At 36.6% G+C, this 27,546-nt stretch overlaps 1 protein-coding gene across 3 annotated transcripts in view; it reads left to right on the forward strand.

Annotated features, from left to right (window-relative positions):
* CSMD3 (CUB and Sushi multiple domains 3) overlaps positions 1 to 27,546 on the forward strand; it is a 1,246,722-nt gene that overhangs the window by 975,285 nt on the left and 243,891 nt on the right. For all 3 annotated transcript variants that reach the window (XM_066265798.1, XM_066265799.1, XM_066265800.1), the window contains one exon: positions 6,420 to 6,536. In XM_066265798.1, coding sequence (XP_066121895.1) covers positions 6,420 to 6,536 — 117 coding nt within the window. The remainder of the gene's footprint in view (positions 1 to 6,419; positions 6,537 to 27,546) is intronic.

A 27,546-nucleotide genomic window follows, 5' to 3' on the forward strand; every position in this document is an offset into this window, starting at 1 on the left:
TGCTTTCAAGGGGTAAATTTCATGGTGTGTGAATTATATTTCAATCTTGAAAATAAGGTTAAAATGAATGATATCGGCATCAAACATGAACTACCAACATCTATTGTAGTAGATGTGCTACACTATTATTAGTAGAATGTGCATATGGTACAATGGAAGACCTATCCAAGGGATACAGTTATTCTTAAGCCTTTGTTATAAAATGATTCTTTTTTCTTTCTTCTAAGAACACATCCCTGATGGAGAACATAGCCCACAGAGTGCTAGAGAATGAAAAGAATGCCTACCTATCCAGCAAAATCAAAGGAATAAATCCAGACAATCAGTTAGGTGGCAGATGTAGAAGCTCATAGCCTACTAAGTTGACTTAGTGAGTCATTAAAATGGTTTACAAGCCACTAATTACAACATTAAGATGAATATTTTTTTCATGTGGAATTATAAGACAAAAATAATTCACTAGTAACAAAGACTGATTTTTGCTTTTTTCATTTAGGTGAACAGATGAAGCAACAGACAAATCATAGCACATAAATAAATGTAAATGTATCAAAGTAATGAAGAGGAAAATTAAGAGCAAAATAAATCAGTTACTTAGAGTAACAGTTTATAATTAAAGTGGTATTTATCACCATTATGATAATATAGATGTATTGGCGGCTTACGATCTAAGGCAGATAACAAAATAAAGTATACATGCTCACGTAGGAGACATGAAGAGGAGAATGAAATTAATAGATGAATAGTTAGGTATTTTTACTAAGATTAAGGTTTTGAACAATGAGGAAAAAGCAGTAGTAATTTTTATCTTAAAATCAATTCTGAGAATAATGGCTATCTTGCTGTCTAAATTACAAATACACATCACAGAGATTAAGGTTATAAAAGTCCTTCTTTAGAAAAAAGTAAAAAGACTCCATGGGAGATATAGCTTTCAGATGTATTTTATATCAGGATTTATGATTTGTGGCATTCAATGAAGCTATAACCGGGCATAAGTATTTTATTAGCTGTGGACCAGCACTTGTATAAGGTACAGCAGTTCTTTCAAACTGAAGGAGTCAAGGGCCACATCTTGTAAATTTTTGATTTAATATATCATGTTGCTCTTTTGTGACCTGTAAGAATTCATCTCTTTTAAAATTACCAAACTTGCTTTCTGAGAAAAGAATTTATACATTATAAAATAATTTCTATTATTGGTATAAATTGTACATTACACAAGTGAAAAGACAGATTTGAAATTGCAAGTAGTTTAAGGCTGCATTGAATGTATCATAAAGTCTGTAAGATGTATGGACATTCAAGGAGTACCCTTTCCCTATAAATGGTTTGGGATTCTTCTATTTCACTCAGGGGGAGAGCCCTTCCTCCTGCTCCTTCTCTTCATCATCATCATTATTATCTTAATCTTCCTCCTCCATCCCATACACATGATCAAGCCATAGGTGGGAATCTGTTCACTGAATGTATGGAAGCCTAAACACCCACTTGCAGTCTTATCCTCTGATTTTTCTGGAAACACTACACCTGTCTACTCCATCACTGCTTCATAGTTCAGAAGTAAAACAAGATTTTACAATATAGTTATAGCATGGGCACATTTTACTTACACAAGTCAAAGCATAAAATTCAACCAAATGAAGATTTAAGAAAAAAGAACAGAAAAAGAGAGAAGACAAAGAATAATACATAATTAAATTGTGTTGTTGATTTCACTTACTCAATGAGAGATTACTCCAGAATGAAGAATGTTTTCATGAATTTGCAGGTGAAGTGGCAAACAGGAGTTTGCTGATTACAGTTTCATCCGTGCAACTCAGTGTCCCTGTGGCTCCCATATTGGAAAAACCTTATCATTGAATATATTTCTAATGTTTAAAGATACATAATCTTTCACATAATACTATCTTTAAATATAAAGCAACAGTGATTCCTGGAAATTGAAGAAACAGTGATGATTTTGATCACAAAAAGAAAAAAAATAGGTTTTTATAGATTTATTAAGAGAGGGTTTGTCTCAATTTAGTATTGGATTTAAGTGAATTTCTGGAGTAAATGCAACCAAATGAAATGTTAGTGTTATATGCTGACTGTGGAAACCCAATTTATAGTAGTTTGGTCTTGCAAGCATAGTTCATGTAATCATCCAACAGACATTCGTAAGTTCCCTTTTGACATTTAAAAACCTTTAAAACACTTTGGCTGTAAATGTATACATAAAACACAGTTATATAGTAATACAAAATCATAATTGGTTACAGTCAATAATATAAATCTTGCAAAGTATACCCGGGCGATGTTGGTCCTGTGAGATGTTACACTGGAACAGTCTCCATGACCATGTAAATTTGTAAGAAAAAATGATATTCCCCTAGCCTACTAAAGTCTCATTAAAGTCTTGTAGTAAGAAACCTTATTTCTTTTATCCATGTATTTCACAAACTTAGTTAACCACAGACCATTTTTTCTCATAACTCTGGTGTTCTACAAAATGCTATTAAAATGCAGATTTAAAGTAGTCATAGCATCGCACAAATTATAATCAGTAACAGGTGAGTTCTTATTTTTAATGCATTCTAATATTAAAGGCTGTTTAGAGAAACAGTTTGACAAAAGGCTCACAGGTATAAGTCAAATGGCAAAAATAAGCATTTAATTAAAAGCTCTGGCTTCCTTTTATCTTCTACTGATTGTTAACAGATCCAGAAAAATAAAGGCTGCCTTTTCCCTACTAGCCAATAAGATGGAATTAAAAGAGGGAGAGAATATGAAAAGCTTTTAGGAACCAGTGTTAGAAAAATTAGTAAAGTTAGCCTGGCATAGTCATGATTTCATCTGGATTTTTATAAATATAAAACAGATTATAAGAAGTGCATTTCTCACAGTAGAGCTAATTTTTCTTTATTTATATGTACACAATGCATAAAATATTTTCAGTTGCTACAATATTCAATATATTGGGTACAAATTAGGCCATGCTGTAATCACCAACCAGATGAAACATAAACTTATTGCTAATAGTATGAGTAATAGAATCTGACATATCAGTCACCAAAAGGACATGTGATTACATGTAACTTCATATATATTCATCAGCGGTTTAAAATAAAAACATTTATTTTTTTATATGTTATATTATATTTTCAACAAAAGCTTTGCTAGATGTCCATTATGCAAAATATAATAAAATATACAAAACCAATCAAGCCATCAGTTGCACCTTAATGTGGAATGGCAGAATATTCATGACTGAGTGACGAAGCTAAACTTCAGTTAGAAGCTCTCACTTCTATTTATACTTTCAAAATTTATAAATAAGATTCTTATCACGTACATTCAAAGCATTGTAATTTTGGAGCACCTTAACATCAGAAAAAAAGTTAACATAAAACGTACTACTTAGTGTTGAATGATTCTCTCCTCAGTAGTGTTATCAGTTGAATAAAGTTATCAGTGCCGAAATAAGAATACACCTGACTCCTCTAATTTAAACATTAATGAGTGATGACAGTGATGTCTCTGTGGTTATTATCCTCACTGTCAATTTGTTATAATTCTAGGAAGTTCTAATTTTAGTATCTTTAAGTCTAACTATTTATTACCATTTCATAAAACATTAAAAGAAAAAGAGGCAGAACATTTATTAGCCACCATCTCAATACAACATGCTGTTTGTGTGGTGTGTATGTTTAATATATTGCTATAGTTTAAACTTTGGCTAGGAATCAATCGAAAGTATTTACTTTTTCAAACTCTCATGACTCTTCTCAAGGCACATAGCATACCCCATCCAGTTCTCTTTAAAAGGAAAATCAGACAGTAATTTCAATAAATTACCACTATGAACCCCAACCTATGTTTCCTTCAGACCTTTCCTCAGGTACAAAGGTGTGTCACTAATGCATTCTATAGCTAGTCTCTCCACTTTTGTTGTTAATCTTATCTTTTCCAAGACTCTAGGTGAATGGTCCTGACCCCTTTGTAAAATTTCTTCCTCACTATTTTTTCACATAACAAAAACTCATTCAGCTTTGCCTCTTCCCCTACATTCTCCTTCTGGTTATGATTAAGTTTCTAATTACTTTTCTATTTCTTTATACACCACTTATTCTTCATCCAACTACAGTCTAACTCAGGAGTTGGGAAACTTTTTGGCTGAGAGAGCTATAAATGCCACATATTTTAAAATGTAATTCTGTGAAAGTCATACAACAACCCGTGTATATTACGCATTATCCAATTAAAATTTGGTGTTGTTCCGGAGGACAGCTGTGATTGGCTCCAGCCACCTGCAGCCATGAACATGAGCGGTAGGAAATGAATGGATTGTAATACATGAGAATGTTTTATATTTTAACATTATTTTTTTTATTAAAGATTTGTTTGCAAGCCAGATGTAGCCATCAAAAGAGCCACATCTGGCTTGTGAGCCATAGGTTCCCGACCCCTGGTCTAGCTACTGCTTCTCTGCTCTAGTTCAAGGGTTGGCAAACTTTTTCTGTAAAGGGCCAAATGGCATTCTGGGCTTTGCTGGACACATGTCTCTGACACATGTCTCCATCACATATTCTTAGTTTTTGTTTTGTTTGTAACTCCTTAAAAATGCAAAAATTTCTCTTGGCATGAGCTGGACTTGGCTTGCCACTTATAATTGGTACAAAGTTGCTCTGGTAGAAACTACCATATTAATAATACCAAAAATTTCCTTTTTGATGTTTGAGAGAACCTTGCACAAGTTCAAAGCCAATGAAGAGGTAAGCTGGAGGAAATCAAACTATGAGTTTTAATACTGATAACAGTTGAGAAGTGGTACCATTGGACTTTCTACACACTTATAGGCGTCCTGCAACAACCATGGCCACCCCCTCCACAGACTCAGCCTAAAATACTGAACCTGCAGAGAAAGAAATCATCACCGGTGCCCTAAGGCAAGGTAGCTCCAGGCTGTCAGTTAAGTTCCTGGCCTGAGCTCACCAATCAGGAAGCTCATTTCACCTCTGCAGGGGGAGGGGCAGGGCCAACAGGCTGGCAGGCCTACGCAAAATCCCTCTCAAGGGAGCCATGGAAATGGGAAAGAAGCTCTTTACTCCTCTAGATTGACAAATCTACTCAGACTCCTTTTTCATTTATTACCACTTTGCAAATCTTAACTTTCTTGAACACTTCCTTTAATTAAAATTTTCTCCTCCCTTGATTATCCAGGAACTAATTTATCTGTAGCCACCCTCTATCTGATCCTACCTGGGCATTCCCCAGACCTCTCTTTGGCCATTTTTTCTCATTCTACATACTTTTCAGGGTGACATTATTCATTTAGGGAATATCAAGTATCTTCTTTAAGCTTTGGATACCTAAATTTCTATTCGTAGCTCAGGTCTCTCTCTGAGTTCCAGAACTATGAATTTTAATGCATCCCGGGTTTTGGGGAATGACAGAACCATTATCTACACATTTTCCAGAAACATTGGTCTCACGCTCATCTGTTTTAGGAAAATAGAACATTGGGGTCTCAGGTAGCAAAATGTCTGCCTCTGTATAGCATTGGCAACCCATCTGATTTAAATAAGATAGAGATTTGTAAAAGAATATGTTATTTAGATGAGAGAGTGAATATATTTGTACAACCACCCTCATACCATGTATAGAAATATTTAATTTGGTGACAGCATAATCAAGGTTAATTTTCAGTAGTTTTTCAAAACCTGGCAGTGAATAAATTTCTCACATATGTAATTGCTCATCATTAAAATGAGATGATTATCACCCTGGACAGTTGGCTCAAGGGTAAAGTCTTAGCCCAGCATGTGGATGTTTGGATTCCCCTTCTCCCTTTTCTCTGTCTCTCCCTCTCTCTCTTTATCTGTCTCTTTCTCTGTCTTGCTCTCTCTCTTCTCCTCCTGCAGCCATGGCTTGATTGGAGTGAGTTGGCCCTGGGTGCTGAGGATGGCTCCACGGCCTCCACCTCAGGCACTAAGAAGAGCTCAGTTGCTGAGCAATGAAGCAATGCCCCAGATGAGCAGAGCATTGTCCCCTAGTGAGCTTGCCAGGTGGATCCCAGTGGGGGCACATGTGGAATTCTGTCTCTCTGCCTCCCCTTCTCTCACTGAATTAAAAAAAAAAGATTATAATTACCCTTTTATCATAAATGAAAGTAGGCCCTCCACTGTTACCTATAGAGATAGCACCATTATACATTAGTATATTACTTTGTTTCTGAGGAGGGTACATCATGATGTTTAAAATGTTGTTTGCACATAATTTCTTAATTAAAATAATTGACAAGGGCATCTCATTAAAATATGAAGGTACATGATACACCTTAAAATTTAGTAGTCATATTTATATTAAGAAAATATTCATAATATAATTAATAATCTTTTTTCTAAGAATAATGTTTTATCATTTTTATTTTCTAGCACCTTGTGGGAGTCGTTCTACAGGTTCAGAAGGCACTGTTTTATCACCAAACTATCCAAAAAATTACAGTGTGGGACATAATTGTGTTTATTCTATAGCAGTTCCTAAGGAATTTGGTAAGTAAGATTTAACTTATCATGTAGTATTTCATTACAGACATCTTTATTTTACACTACATGCTTTACAAAAATATTAGTTGTTTTAATGAAAATATTTTCAATTTATTAAGTACTTTACTCTGCAATCCTTTTAGATAGCTTTATAGTAAGAAAAAATTGAGGTTGTTTTATTCAATCTGAATTTACAGTCAAATACACAGGTAAACAACAATATAAAAATGAAAACAGGATTGTTTTTAACTTTTAAAAATAAGTACATCCAGTAACCTTGCAAGTGCCTTTATATTTGAATCATATAAAATGGGAAATTACCAGAGCATAAAGCAGTCTGTTCTGCAAAATATGCATAAAGTCAAATATAGAAGTATTATAATGATGACAAGAGTATGTAAAAAGGCATTCATATAAGTTTTATATTTTATTAACATATTTCCAGAAAAAGGAAATTTTGTTTTTAAGCACTTACCTCCTGGGGTAGTACTGAATAGTAAAAGACAGCAAAGGACTTTTCAGCTCATTTTGTCGCCTGACAATCTGTTCTGCATTGGCACTGAGAAGACAATGCGTCCTTTGCTGCCGTTACTTCTCCCTGATCACAATTCTTAGAAGTCACTTACCCAGCTTCTAAAGGTTTTGGATCTGAGATCCTGCTGAATCTAACCAAGATTAAGCTCTGTTTATGAATGGATTGGCAGAGGAAATTGAGCGAGTGGTATAGTTTGGGAGAAAATCTGAAAAGTTCAGACTTCTAGAAGTTAGATTTATAGCATTGTGTTGTGTGGCAAAGGATTTGCTATAGCTGAAATGCATGTGTGGGTATGGGCGACTCTTTTAGCAGAAGCATATGGATGTTACCATATCAAGGTTTTTGGATTACATCTTGACTTAATGTTTCTGCTGATATATAAAATAAGCTGATGCTTCCAGTCCAATTTCTTATAACCAGTTACTACTTATATGTCCTCCTATTCTCCCTTCTGAAACAAGTCCAAGAGTTTCAACTTATGTGAGAGAACACTGTTATCAGAAATGAAGCACTAAACGTTTTATTTTAGCCCTGAAATAGTGGCGATACTAGTATTAGTAAGGTGTCCATTTCTGTATTCTACAAAATAGTTCTTTTTCCTAGCATTTTCATTGGGTAAGTCACATTTGACTTCTTGTGAAAAGAACAATACTGTAGAAAAAAAAATCATCTACTTAATTGTGTTTGTTTACTTATTTATTTATTTACTTATTTATTTTTGCCTTTTGTGCCCAAGAGCGTCCTTTCTGTGCTAGAAGTGCTATAGTCCCCAGCTGCCAAAAATGTTACATGGTTGCTGACTGGATCCCAATGATGATGTTCCAGAATACTTCTGGGCTATCTGCGTTCTCCTTAGAAGCCACTGATTTATATTATTAGTTATTTGGATGCCATGTGGCCACGAGAATGAGAAAGAGGAAAAAAATAGCTATTTATTTTCCTGACAGGTAGATATACTGATCACCTAGAGATACTTTATAGTAGCCTATGTATTTTCAAAAAGAGAAGGAAAAAATAGTGATTAGAAGTATACTAAGAGATTCCTAAAAAAAATGGAATATTTATTTTATCGAGGTTAATGTAAGGCAAATTATATTTTTTTAATGTAAAAATACTGTGACTAGTAATCAGTGGTTTTTAACACTAAGTTTTTAAAACAAATCTTGGATTATTTGTGGATAAAACGAAGCATATTTTAATTTATTAGTAAGGAAGTTGATTTTATTTTTATAAATGTTACATCATTCTTTGTTTCAAACTACATGTAAAATCACAGAGACTTGAATTCTAATTTCAACCTATTACTTCTTAGCTAGCTGTTTTTGCACAATTGTATAATCTCTTTGAGACTCAGTTTATTTATTTACAAATTGAGGATCATTATGTCTACAGAGCACAGTTGTTGTATATATAAAGTATGTTTCACATAGGTCATGCTCAGTACCATTACAGCTTTGGAATCAGATTTCTGGGTTCAAAGCCAACCCAGTTTGTTCTTTTTCATTGGACAAGTCACATCACCAAGCTGAGCCTTAGTTTTCTCATCTATAAACTAGAGATAATAAAGCTTTATCACATAGGGTTATTTTATAATTAAATAATGTAATTTATGTTAGTGATTGGCATAATAACACATAGTAAATCATATACAAACATATGTGCACATACAGACACACTTTTCTTTATGTTCACATGTATAACCCCCCCCAAAGATGAAATAAAATGACCTGGATTACCCAACTGGACTACGATCTTAAGAGTAGCATGACTAAAAATAAAACATTTGTATTGTGTAGTTCAAGCATAAAAACAAATATTTATTGTTTCACATCTCTAATGGTTATCCAATTACCTAATGATTCCCTAAAATTTGGGAGAAAAGTAGCAGAATTAAATAATTACTGATCATTGACTTTTTCCTATCTTACCCCTGCCTACTTGCTGTGAGATTATAAGCAAGTCATTGGGTCTCCACAAATAAAATCCGTTTGCTTCTTCTGGTTCTCACTGTTTCATCATTTCCTTCCGTTGCCACATTGAGTTTTATTTTATGCCTTTTTTTAGTAACATGTGATACATATCACTTCTTGCCATTTTCTCTTTTCCTGTCATTTATCCCAAATTATAATCATGCCCTTTATATCTTTTATATGCTGAATATATATAAACATATATATTCACTCTTAGAATTTTATTTTGTAAATCATTTAGCATGATATCTGTTAAATGCACTCAGTTCTTTCACTGAGATTGCATCTTTTTATATGGATTAAGGATCTAAAGTTGTTATGTAAGGAGAAAATCACATACAGTTGTTACCTATGAAATACTTTAAATCTCTCATTGAAGATCATCTACATCAGTGGTCCCCAACCTTTTTTGGGCCACTGACTGGTTTAATGTCAGAAAATGTTTTCACAGACCAGCCTTTAGGGTGAGATGGATAAATGCACAAAATAAAATTATGCAACCGGTGTAAAAACTGTGGTATTTTTAAATATAATTGTCGAACTTATGAGACAAGCATCAAGAGTGAGTCTTAGACGGATGTAACAGAGGGAATCTGGTCGTTTTTTAAAAATAAAACATCGTTCAGACCTTAAATTTATATAAATAAAACGGAAATAATGTAAGTTATTTATTCTTTCTCTGGGACCGGTACCGGTCCGTGGCCTGGGGGTTGGGGACCACTGATCTACATGATTGTGCGCAAGGCATATTATCTCTGAAAATAATAACAGAATGTTTCCCCTCCGATGTTGGAGCAGGTAACAGAGTCTTCAGATAATACCAGATAAGCTTATTTGTTTTTTTACACAGTTTGTCTAGTACCAAATTATTTCTGTTTATTTTTGACTGGTGTAGAATTAAAGTCTTGTAAGTTAAATGTGCACCTAAGTGATTCTACTTCACTGGTTGATTGAGCAAACACTACTATTTGGTCTATCAGTAAATTTCTATCTTCAGGTTTTTCTCAATAAGAGAATTATCAATTATAATACTTTCATGAACATCATTGGACTTCATTTGTTCTTCATATAATAGATTCACTTTGGGAATACTTATTCTACAGTATACCAGTTGTTTTATATACTTAGAAAAATAATAATTGTAGATCAGTTGGATAGCATTTGTTGATATTTCACTTTCTTCTATACAATTAAACCATTTCAATTGGATTTTTTAGATTACAAATACCTTATTTTATTAATAAAATATTTTTTAATTTTTTCATCTTTCAAATTTTAGTTACTAGTCTTTTTCACTTACAGTTTGGTTGTTCAAGTCTTCATGCATTATTTTAAGTGCCCAAAAGTGCAAGACAGATTTTATTGTATTTTGGGTTTGGTATAGATAAGGTGCTCTAGAATGTAGGAGAACTGTTGACATTGTTACCGTTGAAATATTTTTATTAATATGTATTTACACATAGAGTGCAGAGGCCAAAATCAAATTGCATGGAGAGGGAATTAGTAAAATAAATATTTTAAATGTCTACTTCAACAAACCTGGCTTGAAAAAAAAAAGGCAAAGAAAAGTTTAGGATAACAGCCAAAATAGGGTGTAAAGACTAACATTTTTCTGTTTTGCTGTTTGTTTGTTTTTGTGTTTTTTCTGGAATAGAAGATAACAAAGTTTTTATTTTAGAGAAAGACAGTGCAGGGGGCAAAATTAAAGATTTTAGATGGACTAAATGGTAAAGCAAAATGCTTAAAGCAGAAAGGAGATGGGATTTTAAAAATAGAGAACCTTTTAAAACTATAATTAAGAAGAAATTATTTATACTTCGTAACATAATATCTGAATTACTTTTTATTTGGATTTATTTCTGAAATTATCACCTCTTCCCATTCCCCCACCCCATCCCCTTTAATCACCCAATCCTTACATTATGGGCTTATCTATAAAGGATATGAATTTGTGTTCTGGGGCTCCCATAACAAAATGCAATAAATGAGACCATTATCTTACACCATACACAAAAATGAACTCAAAATGGATTAAAGTCTTTTTTTTTAAATTTTTTATTTATTCATTTTTTTAGAGAGGAGAGGGAGAGAGAGAGAGAGAGACAAAGAGGAGAGATAGAGAAAGAGAAGGGGGGAGGAGCTGGAAGTATCAACTCCCATATGTGCCTTGACCAGGCAAGCCCAGGGTTTCAAACTGGCAACCTCAGCATTTCCAGGTCGACGCTTTATCTACTGCGCCACCACAGGTCAGGTGGATTAAAGTCTTGAATGTAAGATCTGAAATCATAAAATACAAAGAAGATAGCGTAGGTGCTATATTCCTGGATATCATCCTTATAAGTATTTTTGTGAATTTGGCACCAACAGCAAAGGTAGCAAAAACAAAAGTAACAAATGGATTTATGTAAAACTAAAAAGCATCTTTACAACAAATAAAATCATCAACAAAATGAAAAGGTAAACTACTGAATGAGAAAAGATATTTGCAAATCACACATCTGATACAGGAAGGATTACTATACCAAATACTTACAAACATCATACAACTCACCAACAAAACAAAATTTGATTAAAAAATGAGTAGATGATTTGAATAGGCATTTTGTCCAAAGAAGATATATAGATGGTCAAAAAGTACCATACTTCCCAATGTATAAGATGCACCTTTTCTTAGAAAAATTTGGAGTCTAAAAACTGGGTGCATCTTATACAGTAATTGTAGATTTCTTTTACTTGTATTTCCCACTTTTTTGCGCTTGTTTTTGCCCTCATTGTTGAAGACAGTGATTCGTCATCAGACACAGATGAGGACAACCTAATAGATGCAAGTTTTGACAGTGATGAGGAGTTGTATGAATTTTATGATGAATAAAACTTGAGTTCAGTAACTTTATGTAATACATTTGTTTTTAAATTTTGGACCCCAACATTAAGGTGTGTCTTATACATAGGATCATCTTATACATGGGGTAATATGGTACATGAAAAGATGTTCAACATTCCCAATTTTTAAAGAAATACAAATGCAAACTACAATGAGATATCATCTCGTATCTATTAGACTGGCTAATATAAAAAAGATAAGAAGTAACAAATGCTGAAGATGATATGGAGAAGAGAGAATACTGGTACACCATTGGTGGGATTGTACATTGATGTAGCCACTACAGAAAACAATATGGAGATTTTTAAAAAATTAAAACTAACATATAATCCATTTTCACTTCTGGGTATTTACCCAAAAATACAAAAACATTAATTTGAAAAGATATGAGCACCCCTATTTTTATTATTTACTATAGTCCATATATGGAAACAACCTAAGTGTCCACCAATGGATAAATAAATAAACAAGATGTGATACTACCCACTGACTACAAAAACATTTTTTAAATTAAATAAAATCTTAACATTTGTGACATAGAATAAGTCAGACAGTAAAAGATAAATACCATATGATTTTACTGATGTATGGAACATAAAAATAAAATAAAAACAAAAGCAAACTCATAGATGCAGATAACAGAGTAGTGGTTACCTTAGAAAGGAAACGGTAAAAGGATGAAATGTATAAAGGGGGTCAATTCTATGGTGACTAAATGAAACCAGACTTTTGGTAGTAAGCATTTTGTAGTGTAGACAGTTGTTAAATTATAAGGTTATACACCTGAAACTTAATGCTATAAACCAATATAATCTCAGTTTTAAGATTAAGTAATTAAAAAAAGAAACATACGTCTCAGAAATTAGAAGGAAAATGCAAGAACAATGAGTTGAAACTAAGATACACACACACTATATCTAAATGTATACATATATGCTTTTTCCTTTGGGAAATCTGAACTTTTTAATATGTAAATATATGTTGTTATAATTTTGACCTGCATATGTAAAGTTGACTCTTTTGATCTTTTATGTTAAAACTAATAGCCATTCTTTTATTCTCTGTATCTTCTCCTTTAAAATTTACATATATCAAACCAATGGTTGCAAACTTTTACTCTTGGGGACCAGTGACCTAGGCAGCCAGGAAGGAAAACGCACAATGAATCAAGTTTTATCTTACTTCCCATAACAGTGCAACATGGTGTGAGCTGGTGCTTGATTCCTAAACTCCATATGTATGCTGCATTGAATACTATATGTTTTTCCAAATGCTTTTTGACTATTACATATGATTTGAAAATGCTCTTAATGGTGCAAAAAGTTGTTCAAATGAGCCTACAAGTTCCAGTGATATCTAATACAGCCTCAATAGTATTTTCATTAATGGTACAGGCTGATAAGTAGCAATCACCTAGAGCATAGGTGAATTTGGGCTAACATCATTGGGTCAATTTTCTTCATTCAACATGAGAATGGTTAACTCTTTTGTAGACCAGCCAGAAAGTGCTGGCAGACCAGCAAGAGTTCGTGACCCGTTTAAAAACACTATATTAGATCATTTTCACTTTTGATCTTATATTTAAGTATTTGTAAATTATCAATTTCTATTCAGCATTATTGACATAATATATGTTGTTGTTACCTGTTTTTATAGTTAATTCAGTTATTTATTGTCACTAATATTCTTCATTGTAAAGCCAGTAGTCGCCATCGTGGCCATTCAGATGCAGGTTCGCATTAGATTTGGACGGCCAGTAATGAAACAACAGAGCCAAGAACTGGTGGGTCATTACCTTTAATACTAGCTTGCACCCAGCAGGCAAGTAAAAACACACACTGGGCTCCAAAACCCACTCATTCAGTGCTCACAAAGCTACTGACTTATCCAAGTTTCCTAGAATCAAAGGTTTCTAGCTCACCAGCCTTATTCACCTCTGTTTCCCAACTCCTTCCCTCTACACAAACTCTGCACTAACTGGCTTCTCCCTCAGCACTCCACCATCTTGGCTGCTTCTCCTGGCCTCCTCCACGTGGCCTTTCTCTGCTCTCCTCTCGAATGCTAATTTCAGAAACCAAGAGAGAGCAAGCTCCTGGTCTGCCCCACTTTATAGTGTAGAAAACCAAAACTTTAATCCAATATACAAACAAGGAAGTCTCTGATAGGAAGTCACTTATCATAGGCATAATAAGATTCCTCATGAGAGTGCACCACCCTACATCAAAAAGGGTGGGAAAGGCTTAGTCCTAAAACCAAGCCCCAGGCTATAAGGATCCTGCCTGCCTACAGCCCGCCCACAACACACATTAATATAATCATGCCTGTTCCAAGCAAGAAGAGCAACTAATATCACCTGGGTGATGGGCTTCCCTGTGGGCAGCACCATCTTTAACAAAGTGAACATAATATATTTTACCTGCCCAACACCCATATTTTAGTAACAAATTATTTTGTGATGCTTTTTGTATGTTCATTAAGCTAGTATATTATTTCAGTGACATTTTATTTTTTCTGATATGACATTTTCAGTAATGAAAGAACTCTTATGGGCAATAAAGGCTTTTTATATTTTATATTTAGAGTATATGACACTTCATTTTTTAACAGAATTACATCAAAATCAATGATCATTTACTTATGTAAATGACAATGTTCACAAAAGGTGTGTTTGTTTGTTGGTCAAATAATTTTGTAAATAATGATATATATGTTTGCATGCTTATAGTTTGCAATGGATGTGGAGGGAAAGGATGTAAGCAGGCAGGATTCTTATAGCCTAAGGCAGTGGTCCCCAACCTTTTTTGGGCCACAGATCAGTTTCATGTCAGAAAATATTTTCACGGACCGACCTTTAGGGTGGGACGGATAAATGTATCACATGACCAAGACAAGCGTCAAGAGTGAGTCTTAGACAGATGATAAAGAGGGAATCTGGTCATTTTTAAAAAATAAAACATCATTCAGACTTAAATATAAATAAAACGGAAATAATGTAAGTTATTTATTCTTTCTCTGCAGACCGGTACCAAATGGCCCACGGACCGGTACTGGTCTGCAGCCCGGGGGTTGGGGACCGCTGCTTTATGGTAATGGGGGGATTACTCTATGTTACTTTTGTGACTATAGGATAAAAAACTCTCTTTTTTTAACCTAACATTTAATAGTAAGGAAAATGTGATTACTTGTATTTATAATGATATTATTTAATTATTTGGGTATTATTTATGTAATTAGATCTGAAGGTATATTTGGTTACCAGGTAGAACTAGAACCCCTTGCCATTTTCAGTTTGATTTAGATGTCAAAACTCATGATACCATATGTGCTCTAAGAGAGTATGAAAACCTTTATTACACATATAATGAGGCTTTCTGAAAATAACAGGGCAAAATCTCAAGGTGATCCAAAATTGCCTAAGGGACCAGAAGCTGAAAGGGTTGCAGTGTTATTGTGGTTAGGGAGTAATACTGGAGTGGAAGTTCCCTAGTACGGGTCAGGGCTTTTTGTGGTTTGAACATTCTCCTGGTTCTGAAGGAGCTTGCTGGTCAAATAAGTTTGTAAATATGATATACAGTGTGTCTGTGAAGTCATGGTGCACTTTTGGCCGGTCACAGGAAAGCAAAAAAGGAAGATAGAAATGTGAAATCTGCACCAAATAACAGAAAAACTCTCCCAGTTTCATACCTATTCAATGCAGTTTGATGTGGGCTCACGCACAGATTTTTTAGAGCTCCTTAGGTAGCTATTCCGTATAGTGTCTACAGACTCGTCAGTGACTGATGGCCTACCAGAACGGGGTTTCTCCACCAAACTGCCTGTTTCCTTCAACTGCTTATCCCAATGAGAAATTTTATTCCTATGTAGTGGCACTTCATTATAAACGAGCCGATATTCATGTTGCACTTTGGTCACGGATTCGAATTTAGCGAGCCACAGAACACACTGAACATTCCTCTGTACCATCCACATCTCACTGGCATGGCCATGGGCTGCTCCACTGTATACACGGTGTTACGTCATCATCTGCACATGCGCACATGCTGCCACATCATCCTACAGAAACTGGGAGGGTTTTCCTTTTTTTTTTTTTTTACCTAGGGGGGAAAACTCTTCACTTTCTAATCTTTTTTATTTTTTTATTTTTTTAATGGGGCAACATCAATAAATCAGGATACATATATTCAAAGATAACATGTCCAGGTTATCTTGTTGTTCAATTATGTTGCTTAACTATCACCCAAAATCAGACTGTCCTCTGTCACCTTTTATTTGGTGCAGATTTCACATTTCTATCGTCTTTTGTTGCTTTCCTGTGACCAGTCAAAAGTGCACCATTATTTTAAAAACACACTGTATATGTTTGCTCACTTATAGTTTGCATTGGATGTGGGGGGACAGGCTGTAAGCAGGCAAGATCCTTATAGCCTAAGGCTTAGTTTTAAGACTAAGCCTTTCCCACCCTTTTTGATGTAGGGTGATGCACTCTCATGAGGAATCCCATTATACCTCAGATAAGTGACTTTGTATCAGAGACTTCCTTATTTGTATATTGGTTAAAGGTTTTGATTTCTGTACTATAAAGTGGGGCAGACTTGGAGCTTGCTCTCTTGGTTCCTGAGATTAGCATTAGAGCAGAGAGCAGAGTAAGGCCACGTGGAGGAGAGGAAAGGCATCCAAGATGGTAGAGTGCTGAGTGAGAAGCCAGTATTGCAAAGTTTGTGTAGAGAGAAGGAGATGGGGAACAGAGGTGAATAAGGCTGGTGAACTAGGAACCTTTGATTCTAGGAACCTCGGATAAGTCAGTAGCTTTGTGAGCACTGAATGGGTGGGTTTTGGAGCCTAGTGTGAGTTTTTACTTGCCCGCTGGGTACAGGCTAGGATTAAAGCTAATGGCCCACCAGTTCATGTCTCTGTTGTTTCATTACCATCTGTCCAAATTCAATGAGAACCTGCATGGGACAGGCGGCTGTGATGGTGGCCGTGGCTACTGGCTTCACATTTGGCATAGTCTGTGTCAGGATTCAAAATTCGGTATGGAGCCCCCCCACCCCCACTTTTGAGCAGTGGAGTAGAGGACTGGCTGCTGTTATGGTTCCCTATGGCTGTCCTTTTGGGGGCCATAGGCTGGCTGACTTTTACAGCCATGCGTGAGGAAACTGAGAGTTCTGTGCAAGAGGCTGCCTGGGACCTGCAAACCGAGCAGTGGAAGGAGCTGGAGCAAACGTGGGAGAAACAGATGCTGACCCTGGAGCTGGAGGAAGCGCTGAGGAAGAGGCCAACCAGGTTCATGAGATTCGCTTGTAAATGGAGCAACCTCTGGAGAAGGAATCACAGGTTTGTGAGTTGCAGATTGCCCTGAACGTAGTGGAGAGCCAGCAGCAGCAGGAGGCCGGAGCTGGAGCTGCAGGACCTGCAGAGCAGAAGGCAGCAGCCTGGATCTCAAGCCTGGCAGTGGGAGCTGGTGTTTCCAGTTCATCTTTAGAGGATGAGGAAAATCGGGTTGGAGTTGAAACCCGCAGTCTCCAGAAGGTGAGAGCCCAGCAGCAAGGAATACTACTACATCCCTGGTAGGTAGGTCTGTGATTTTGGGACATAGGGGTGTACGCAATCATGCTCTCTGGAGCAGAGATGGAAATGCTGACTGCCACTGCTATGTGCTCCTCTTTGGGACAGTGTAAGACCTGCCAGGACGGCAGGGATGAGGGTGGTGGCTGAGGCTCCATGTGCATGGACTGATTTCTAGACTATAACCGGAGTTGTCACTGGCTCCTTTGTTGGATGGACTTATGGATTTTGGACAATGTGAAATACCCTGATGAAGGTAGGGGGAGGTTTTGCTGGAGGCTCTTCCCCTGCCCCGGGAAGCCTTTCAAATGGCTAGAAAGAAGGCCGAGGACATTTTGCACTTTTGAGAAAGTGCTCAGAGACTGGTGAATTGTATCTTTGTAATTGTTGAAATGGTTTGATTTGTCATGTTGTAATTTGTGTAATGTGCCTAATATCCTTGTGCAAGAATACCTGTGCTTTGGATTGTGAAGCAAGCAAAAGGGGTGGAATGTTGGTTAAATAAGTTTGTAAATATGATATATATATGTTTGCTCGCTTAGAGTTTGCATTGCATGTGGGGGGACAGGCTGTGGGTTGGCAGGATCCTTATAGCCTAAGGCTTAGTTTTAAGACTAAGCCTTTCTCACCCTTTTTGATGTAGGGTGGTGCACTCTCATGAGGAATCCCATTATGCCTCAGATAAGTGACTTTGTATCAGAGATTTCTTTATTTGTATATTGTATTAAAGGTTTTGAGTTCTGCACTATAAAGTGGGGCAGACCTGGAGCTTGCTCTCTCGGTTCCTGAGATTAACATTAGAGCAGAGAGCAGAGAAAGGCCATGTGGAGGAGAAGAGAGGCAGCCAAGATGGTTGAGTGCTGAGAGAGAAGCCAATTAGTGCAGAGTTTGTGTAGACAGAAGGAGATGGGGAACAAAGGAGAATGAGGCTAGTGAGCTAGAAACCTTTGATTCTAGGAAACTCGGATAAGTCAGTAGCTTTGTGAGTGCTGAATGAGTGGGTTTGGAGCCCAGTGTGTGTTTTATTTGCCCGCTGGGTCCAAGCTAGGATTAAAGGTAATGGCCCACCAGTTCGTGGCTCTGTTGTTTCGTTACCGTCTGTCCGAATTCAATGAGAACCTGCATGGGCCAGGTGGCTGTGACGGTGGCCTGGCTACTGACATTACAGAGCTAGCACTCAGGCTCTTAATAGCTTGCCCAGATATGTAGCAAAAGGTGTGTATGTTAGGGCTAGGGAGTAAGGGGTAAAATGGGAAAACTTTGAACTGTCAAATATCAAAAATAGATTACTCTTGTTCACAGTTTGTTCTTCATGTTTGACTGAAAAGTGAAATGCGTCATGCTTAACTTAATAGAATTTGACATTGTTTCATTAAGCCACGATGATATTTTATCAGGTCTATATTCAGAGATTTGTGGTTAGAGAGGCAACCATTCTATCGGAAGCCTAGTTCAAGAGCTCAGCATTATGTACTGTGAGAAGTGAAATGGGTGTCCTGTCACTGTCAATTACAACCAGAATGCTGAAAAAGATATGCAGTATTTTGGTGAGGTTTTGTATTGTGGCTTTAATATGTAGAGACATATGGCACCGGTTTATATTTTAGGTATCTCTGACACAATGCTCCCAGAAACTTTTGCCCCATAAAGTGCAACTTTGGATTAAGAATTGTTGCTTTCATTGACTAAATAATATGGTCAGACAATTGACAGTAGCCCAAGGTTCTATAAAAATGTTCTATAAGCCTTTTATTAACTGTCTTGGTTAAGGTATTAAAAGTAACAGTTCTTTAGGGAGTACAGTTATGTGTGATGATGGAGGCTATACCATCGGTAAGGTATATAGATTCCCTTTATAAATGTTCACTCAGTTGATCCCAAGGAGCTCCTCAAGTAGCTCTCTGTAAAACCATGGCATCTACCAAGGAACTGAAGATGGGGAAGGCCATGACCTCATCCAGGTTGGATAAGCCAGAAGGCCTAGATTTGGCTCTAATACACGGGTATCATTTTATTTGAGCAGGGAGGCCTTACTGGCCACACCAAACTTGTAGAGTATTACTTACATGACTTAAGACAGTGGTCCCCAAACCCCGGGTCACAGACTGGTACCGGTCTGTGGGCCATTTGGTATCAGTCTGCAGAGAAAGAACAAATAACTTACATTATTTTCATTTTACTTATATTTAAGTCTGAATGATGTTTTATTTTTAAAAAATGACCAGATTCCCTCTGTTACATCCGTCTCAGACTCACTCTTGACGCTTGTCTCAGTCACGTGATACATTTATCTGTCCCACCCTAAAGGCCGGTCTGTGAAAATATTTTCTGACATGAAACCAGTCCGTGGCCCAAAAAAGGATGGGGACCACTGACCTAAGGCATAGTGGGCAACTGGATACTGAGGAGTATAGAGTCAGGACCTTAAGAACCTCTATTATTGGGAGATATAGCATGCAGAATTGCCTGCCACTGTAATGGCTAATGGCTTGGGGCTTAGGAAGGTAGCTTCTTACATCAGAAGTCTGTGGAAAGCATACACCTTTCAAGGGTGGTTCAAAGACTCCATGAGGCATGGGAAGAACTAGCTGACTCCCATACCATGAAGGATTGGCTAGGGGGCCAGTGTCTATTTTATTATTATTTGGAAAGATTTTAGAGACTTTTTGTAGGAGACTACATTCAAGGTGACTAGCAGAAATGGGCTTACGTAAAATTACAAATGGGGACTATGTTGCCCTGAAAATCCAATAACTCCTGAAAGATTTTGAGCTGGGTTTAGCATTGTGGTGACTTAAGAGTCAATAGTATTTTCTTAATGGTGTCATAAATGGAGTGGATTTTGCTTGACCAGGCAGTAGCACAGTGAATAGAGCACCAGCCTAGGACACAGAGGATCCAGGTTCAAAACCCTGAGGTTGCCGGCTTGAGCACGGGCTCATCCGGCTTGAGTGTGGGATCATAGACATGAACTCATGGTAACTGGCTTGAGCCCGAAGGTCACTGGCTTGAAGCCCAAGGTCAATGGCTTGAGTACATGAGGTCACTTGGTCTGCTGGAGCCCCCTGGTCAAAGCACATGAGAAAGCAATCAATGAACAACTAAGGTGCCGCAACAAAGAATTGATGCTTCTCATTCTGTCCCTTTCTATCTCTCTGTTTCTATCTGTCCCTGTCTCTATTGCTAAAAAAGAAAGAATAAAAGAAATGAGTAAATGATTTTCTAGAGATTTAACGGGGCCTTCTATGTGTGAGGAAATACAACCTCCTGCATTTTATGAGCTCTTCTGTAATTGCATGTCTTGAATGATCAGGGCAAGTGAATCTCCTTGATTGATGTCGTCATTTAGGAGTGCAGACCTCAGCATGCCACATGTTAACTGCTCTTCCATACAATTGGCCACCAGGTGGGCCTATATATTGCTCAGGATATCTATTTTTTTTCTTAGGCACTCTATTAAAGGAAAGCCAATACTCATTTGAGACTGACAAGCACCAATCACAAAGTAAGAGTCATATCTCTCAGTGTATCAGTTGTTGTGGTTACCCCATGGTTGATCTGGATTAGGAGACTGAGGCACCACACAAATGCCGAGGGAGAATAAAAAAACTTTTATTTCTCACATAATGAGGCTTTCTGGGGAGAACAGAGCAGGCTCTCAGACAGGTTCAGAATGGCATGAGAGAACAGAGAACAGGGAAAGCAGATTGGCCTTGGAGCTGTATTGTGGTTGTGGAGTAGTAGTGGGGTTTTGTCTTCAAGTCACCATTTGCATGGTTTGAGCTTTCTACTATTGCCAAGGAGACAGGACACAGGCCTTCTAATCAGTTTGCTCAGATGTGAGGGAGATGGGAAGGAGAATGGTGGAATTTAAAAGCTGTCAACAGTCATACATCAAAGGGTGGTTTAGACTCTTAAATGAAAGCTATCATTTATAAGGCTGCAATTTATAAGTTTACATATTATATAATATATTTTAACATATATATGTCAAAGTTTCTATTGCTATAAATTTCTCTTTCTACTTTAAACAAGATTATTTCCTTTTAGCCTCCAAGTAAATAACTGTAATATGCTCTAGAATGTGATTAGTTGAATTTTCAAACTAATCACCAAATGACCTACTAGGTCATTATAGTAGATGCGTGTTTACGTTTATTGTGTAATGTATGTCAAGTTGGTGTTTCACATTTCTCTCAATTTTTACACCACTTATAAGAAATGCGTTATGATTAATAATTCTAAAGAAGTCATTAAAAACATAGTGCAAGGACATCAAGCTAGACATTTTACAATTTGTTTAAGCAGTGGTTATATTTCACTATATCAGTATTTTTCCAATCACATTTGCTTTTATTTTGTGCTTCATTTTACCAAGATGATAAGTTTAGTGATTGCCTCATCAGGTTGTTTAATACCAATTCGCTAGCATCAGATTGCTGAGATTGTTTTGAAATAAGGTTCAAAGTAATAAAGTCAATGATGGTAACAATAATAAACTGATGGAAGAAAAGATTGGACAGTTATTGTGGAATAGTGGAAAATAAAGTAAATTAGGAATCCAGAGTTCTGAATTGTAGTCTTTTATTGTTCTCTAATTGATAATGTGACCTTGAGCAAGTTATTTAAGCTTTCTGAGCCGAATTTTCTTGATTTATAAGAACAAAGCTTTGATTTAGTGGTCTCTAAGGATCAGCCCATTTCAAAAAAATATGTAAAATTTACTTTTAAATTAGTGTGACACTGGCAGCTAGAGAAGTAAAGTATAGGAAACTACTACCAACTTTGCTGAGATTCAAGGGCCTCATCATATAATTACATGGATTTTTGTAATTTCAGTTAATTCTAAAGTTCTAATTATAAATTCTGAATCTTTTTTGTTCCTGTAAAAACAAGTTATATAACAATAATATTCAACATTATTTTTTATTTTTTTATTTTTTTCCTGTATTTTTAAGTGTCAGAATATCCTCTATGATTATCTTTACCATTATTACCTCTATCCCACATCAATGGGCCATAAATACTGTTAAGGGCACTTTTTTTTATTCACTACTAATGTTAGAAGGTTAATTTTCTACTCTAGTCCTCTACTGGTATTTAGGTATCAAATAATTCCTTAGATGAACTAAAATATTTACATCCAAAGAGAAAACATTACCTGCAATTTCACCTTAAAATTGAAGGTGGTCTTCACTGAAGGACATGATACGGGAGAACATTTGAAATAATGAAAAGAAAAAAAATACTGCATATGTATGCATAGCATTTTCTGGGATTTTCTTTTTTTTAATGGAGAAGTCATTAAATATAGCCTTTTTAAGTGTTTCATTATTCTTTCATGCAGAGTGATATTTATAATATTTTATACCATGACAGAATAAAGCTAGGAGATAAATGATTCACGAAAGCACACAGCATGTCACAGGCAGAGTCTTTTGTAAACATGGAATACTCATCATTTCTGACACTCTCCCACTGATATTTCAGGATGGTATAATGATCTCTGATAGTTCATCACTGCAGTCCAATGTGATTACAATTAAAATACAGATATTTATTTTTTTCTGTTGTGGTGACTCATATGATTTATCTTGTCAGTGATAGACCTTACAAAACAAAGTTTTGAAATAATTTATTTGTTTGAAAACTCAATGAATTGTATCCCAAATAAGTTAAAGGATCAAGTGTTTGTTGTCTGGTTGGTATACAAACACATGGTGCATATCACACACTGTAGACATGCCATTTTATCCCTGAATTAAGAGAGATTTAACTACATTCTCTTCCAGTTTAAACAAAGTCTTTATATTTTAACTTAGCTGCTTTTGCTGAGAATGGGAAACTCTAAAACATACTTGTAATTGGAATATTTTCCAAATTCACTAAAGCAGTGTTATCTACTGAGACTAAATAACAGAGTTTCATCTGTACTATTGCTTCTGTTAGCAACATTTAATAAAACATTTTTTTTAAGTATGGTGTATGTAAAGCCATTAGCCAGGGTCACCATCACAGCCGCCCAGCCCATGCAGGTTCACATTGGATTCAGACAGTCAGTAAAGAAACAACGGAGCCAAAAACTGGTGGGCCATCATCTTTAATCCTAGCTTGCACCCGGCAGGCAAGTAAAAATACACACTGGGCTCCAAAACCCACTCACATTCAGTGCTCACAAAGCTACTGACTTATCTGAGTTTCCTAGAATCAAAGGTTTCTAGTTCACCAGACTTATTCACCTCTGTTTGCCATCTCCTTCCTTCTCCCTGCACAAACTCTACACAAACTGGCTTCTCACTCAGCACTCCATCATCTTGGCTGCTTCTCCTGGGCTCCTCCCTGTGGCCTTTCTCTGCTTTGCTCTCTAATGCTAATCTCAGGAACTGAGAGAGTGCAAGCTCCCGGTCTGCCCCACTTTATAATGTAGAAAACCAAAACCTTCAATTCAATATACAAACAAGGAAGTTTATGATACAAAGTCACTTATCTGAGGCATAATGGGATTCCTCATGAGAGTGCACCACCCTACATCAAAAAGGGTGAGAAAGGCTTAGTCTTAAAACTAAGCTTTAGGCTATAAGGATCCTGCCTACCCACAGCCTGTCCCCCAATATACAATACAAACTATAAGTGAGCAAACATATATATCATTACTTATAAACTTAGTTGACCAACAGTATAATATTTATTTTATTGTAATAGCTTTGCCAATTCAAACTCAGATAAAAGGCATTGACTTATTGACAGGTGGCATAAATGAGAACAAGATATGGGGCTGGTCATAAGAAATGGTGGTCCGGCCCTGGCTGGTTGGTTCAGTGGCAGAGCATTGGCCCAGCATAATGGAAGTCCCAGGTTCAATTCCCAGCCAGGACACACAGGAGAAGTGCCCATCTGCTTCTCCATTCTTCTACCTCTCCTTCCTCTCTGTTTCTTTCTTCCCCTCTGCAACCAAGGCTCCATTGGAGCAATATTGGCCCAGGCGCTGAGGATGGCTCCATAGCTTCCACTTCAGGTGCTAAAATAGCTCTGGTTGCAACAGAGCAATGCCCAGATGGGCAGAACATCAGCCCCTGGTGGACATGCCGGGTGGATCTCAATTGGGTGCATGTGGGTGTCTGTCTCTCTACCTCCCTGCATCTCACAACAGAAAACTACAAAAAGAAAGAAAGAAAGAAAGGATAGTCCTACCATGATGAACTAAAGATCCATGCATTCTTGAATACCATGAATTTACAGCATCTTTAAAACACAATGTGATCCAAAGAGAACTTATCTGTGGAATTATTCTGACATCAATCTGTTTGCAGTGTTTAGTTTAGAAATATGGAAACGTAATGACTTACTTTTTCTTCTCCTTATCCCTTTGCTCTTTTCTCCCATTTCTACATCTATAGGAATATAATACTATAGATCTCTATCTACTCTAACCTCATAGTGGATAGAGATCTATATTATATTGCTTGTAAGCGGGAATTTTTCACTCATTGGATCAATTATGTATTCAAACTGTGTGTATACTCAGCCTTGAGCTAGAATCTGAGTACACAGGTTATATAAACAATGGTTCCTACTTTTCTGGAGATCATAGGAAAGGAATTAGATAATTAAAGAGTTTATTTTTTTAATATGTGGAAAATGCTCTAATAAATGTTTGTGATGCTACAAAGAAAAAACAGAGGAGGAACACCTAAGGCAGGCTGGTGGCAGGTTTGGAAAACTGGAGTCGCAGCATTGGCAATACTTACTTGAAGAGAGAGTATGTGACTTGAGTCTGAAAGAATGAGCAACTGTTAGCCACTTGAACAATGTTCTAGTTGGAGAGAACAACACAGGCAAAGGCATATATCAATCATATGATTGATCCAAGGTGTTTGAAAAGAACCACAGTACCGTTTTCTCTCTTGTTGAACAGCAAACCACTATGCAGAAACAAATAGACTTGAAACTGGAGAAGCAGATTCCAAAGGCTTTGTATGTCACATTTAGATAAATTAAAACATGTTTATTGAGTTCCTACTCGGTTTCAAAGAGACATTTTCTAGGCTGAGGATATCTGCTGCCCAACGAAACAGAAATGTTTAATTGGTCTTAGTAGCATACACTCTATTTAAGCAGTCAGGCAATTTTAGAATAATATTTACCTGGTACATATAGGCAAAGCTATTTTACATGTTAGAATTTTGAAATGTTTCCAACCCTGGCCGATATGCTCAGTGGTAGTGTCATCCAGGCATTTGGAAGTCCCAGGTTCAATTCTTGGCCAGGCCACACAGAAGAAGTACCCATCTGCTTCTCCACCCCTCCTGCTCTTGCTTCTTTCTCTCTCTCTCTGTCTCCCTCCCGGCCTGCAGCCATGGCTCAACTTGAGTGAGATGTCCCCTGGTGATGAGTGGCTCCATGGCCTCAAACACTAAAAAATAGCTCCTGTTGCAAAGGAGCAAGGGCCCCAGACAGGCAGAGCATCCCCTCAGTGGACTTGAAGAGTGGATCTTGGGTTGGGGTGCATGCGGGAGTCAGTCTCTGCCTCCCCTCCTCTCACTAAAAATTTTTTTGAAAAAGAGAAAGATTTTCATGCTATTGGTAGTCCTGAATGATCCTTTATCTTTCTGGCCATCTATCCATTTCCCTCAGCAATGAAAGGAGTAAAACCTAAATGCCTAGCCTCGCATCAGCTCTGACTGGGGTGGGTCCATGGCATATTGATTATGTATTTTCAGAGTCACCCTGTCAATACAATTGAATACACTCAAAAAACACACAGCACACACATACAACATTGTGATCTCAAATTCTGCTTAATAGTAGTGCAACAGGAGAAAAAGAAGTGTTATAAAAGAATAATGACAAAATGATCAAAATTAGATTAGGAAATTAGTGAAGATTGTAATACTTTGTAAACTAAAGGGTAAGAGGAGGTTGAAATGCATCATGTATGCTGTAAAAACTAGTGAAACTATTACAGCAGGAGACTAACACAACCTGGAGGATATTTTGGGTATGCCATGGGTGGCAGGCAGACAGTGGCTGTCTGAGAGTCACAGGTCAGAGTCAATGAGGGCATTAGCTTAGGCAGTAGGGGAAGGGGGGAAAACTCATTGTTTGTAGGAAATATTAGAGATGAACAAAACACACATTGTTAGTATTCTAGAGTCATTCATGGTCGCAAAAGAGGAAATGATGGAAGCAGGGATATGAGTGCAGTGGGCCAAATGATACCCCAGTGGCAGGAGCCAAAAGCATTCCTGGTGTCTAGACAGGAGCCAAATTCAGAATCCAATCATAAGCTTTTCAGCTTCAAGTATTTGATATAGTCAAACTTCAGTAGATTGGTTCTCACTGATTACCACTTACCAAACATATTTAGAAGATACTGATGTGTAAATCACAGTGCCAAATAGCTCATTTATTGTGAGAGAGTATCCATTAAGCTTATTCATCCTGGCTCTTTGCCTAAAACCCTTTATATGGTGAATAAAGCTACTCTTTGGCCAAATGAATATAAGTTTTTATCAAATTATAGATCAGAAGTTTATTGAATGTTAAGGATATCAGAAAGAAAGATTGATTTACTTTGGGGAAATTTATCTGAAGCTGCTATAGCTGAAAGAACTATTCTTGCCTACACTAGGAGAATAAATTTCTTTCATTAGAATTCACTGCACAACCTCTCCCAAGGTGTCAAGAGGAAATATTAATACGTGGCTTGAGGAACAGGGGCAGAACCCCCTCACACACCCAAACATTTGTAAACACTGGGTTAAAAAATTATAAAGCATTCTTTGGTTTATTTCCTCTTAGCCTCCTAGGACATTTAATATGCCAATATAAATATATATACATATTTATATGTATCTGTGTGTGTCTTTACATACATTTAGACATATTTTGTTGGGGCCTATTTTTAGAAGTTGCCACTCAATGTCAATATTGCACTAATGTATAGGTTCTTTGTGATCAGAAATCTGATTTTATTATTGAATTGAAAGAGCTTGACATTCCTTCACACAGTTTATACAAGCCTAAATTATACATTAAGTGTGTGACTGATTGAGTTGATAA

Source organism: Saccopteryx bilineata, chromosome 3, assembly GCF_036850765.1.
Source record: "Saccopteryx bilineata isolate mSacBil1 chromosome 3, mSacBil1_pri_phased_curated, whole genome shotgun sequence".
NCBI classification, from domain to species: Eukaryota; Metazoa; Chordata; class Mammalia; order Chiroptera; family Emballonuridae; genus Saccopteryx; species Saccopteryx bilineata.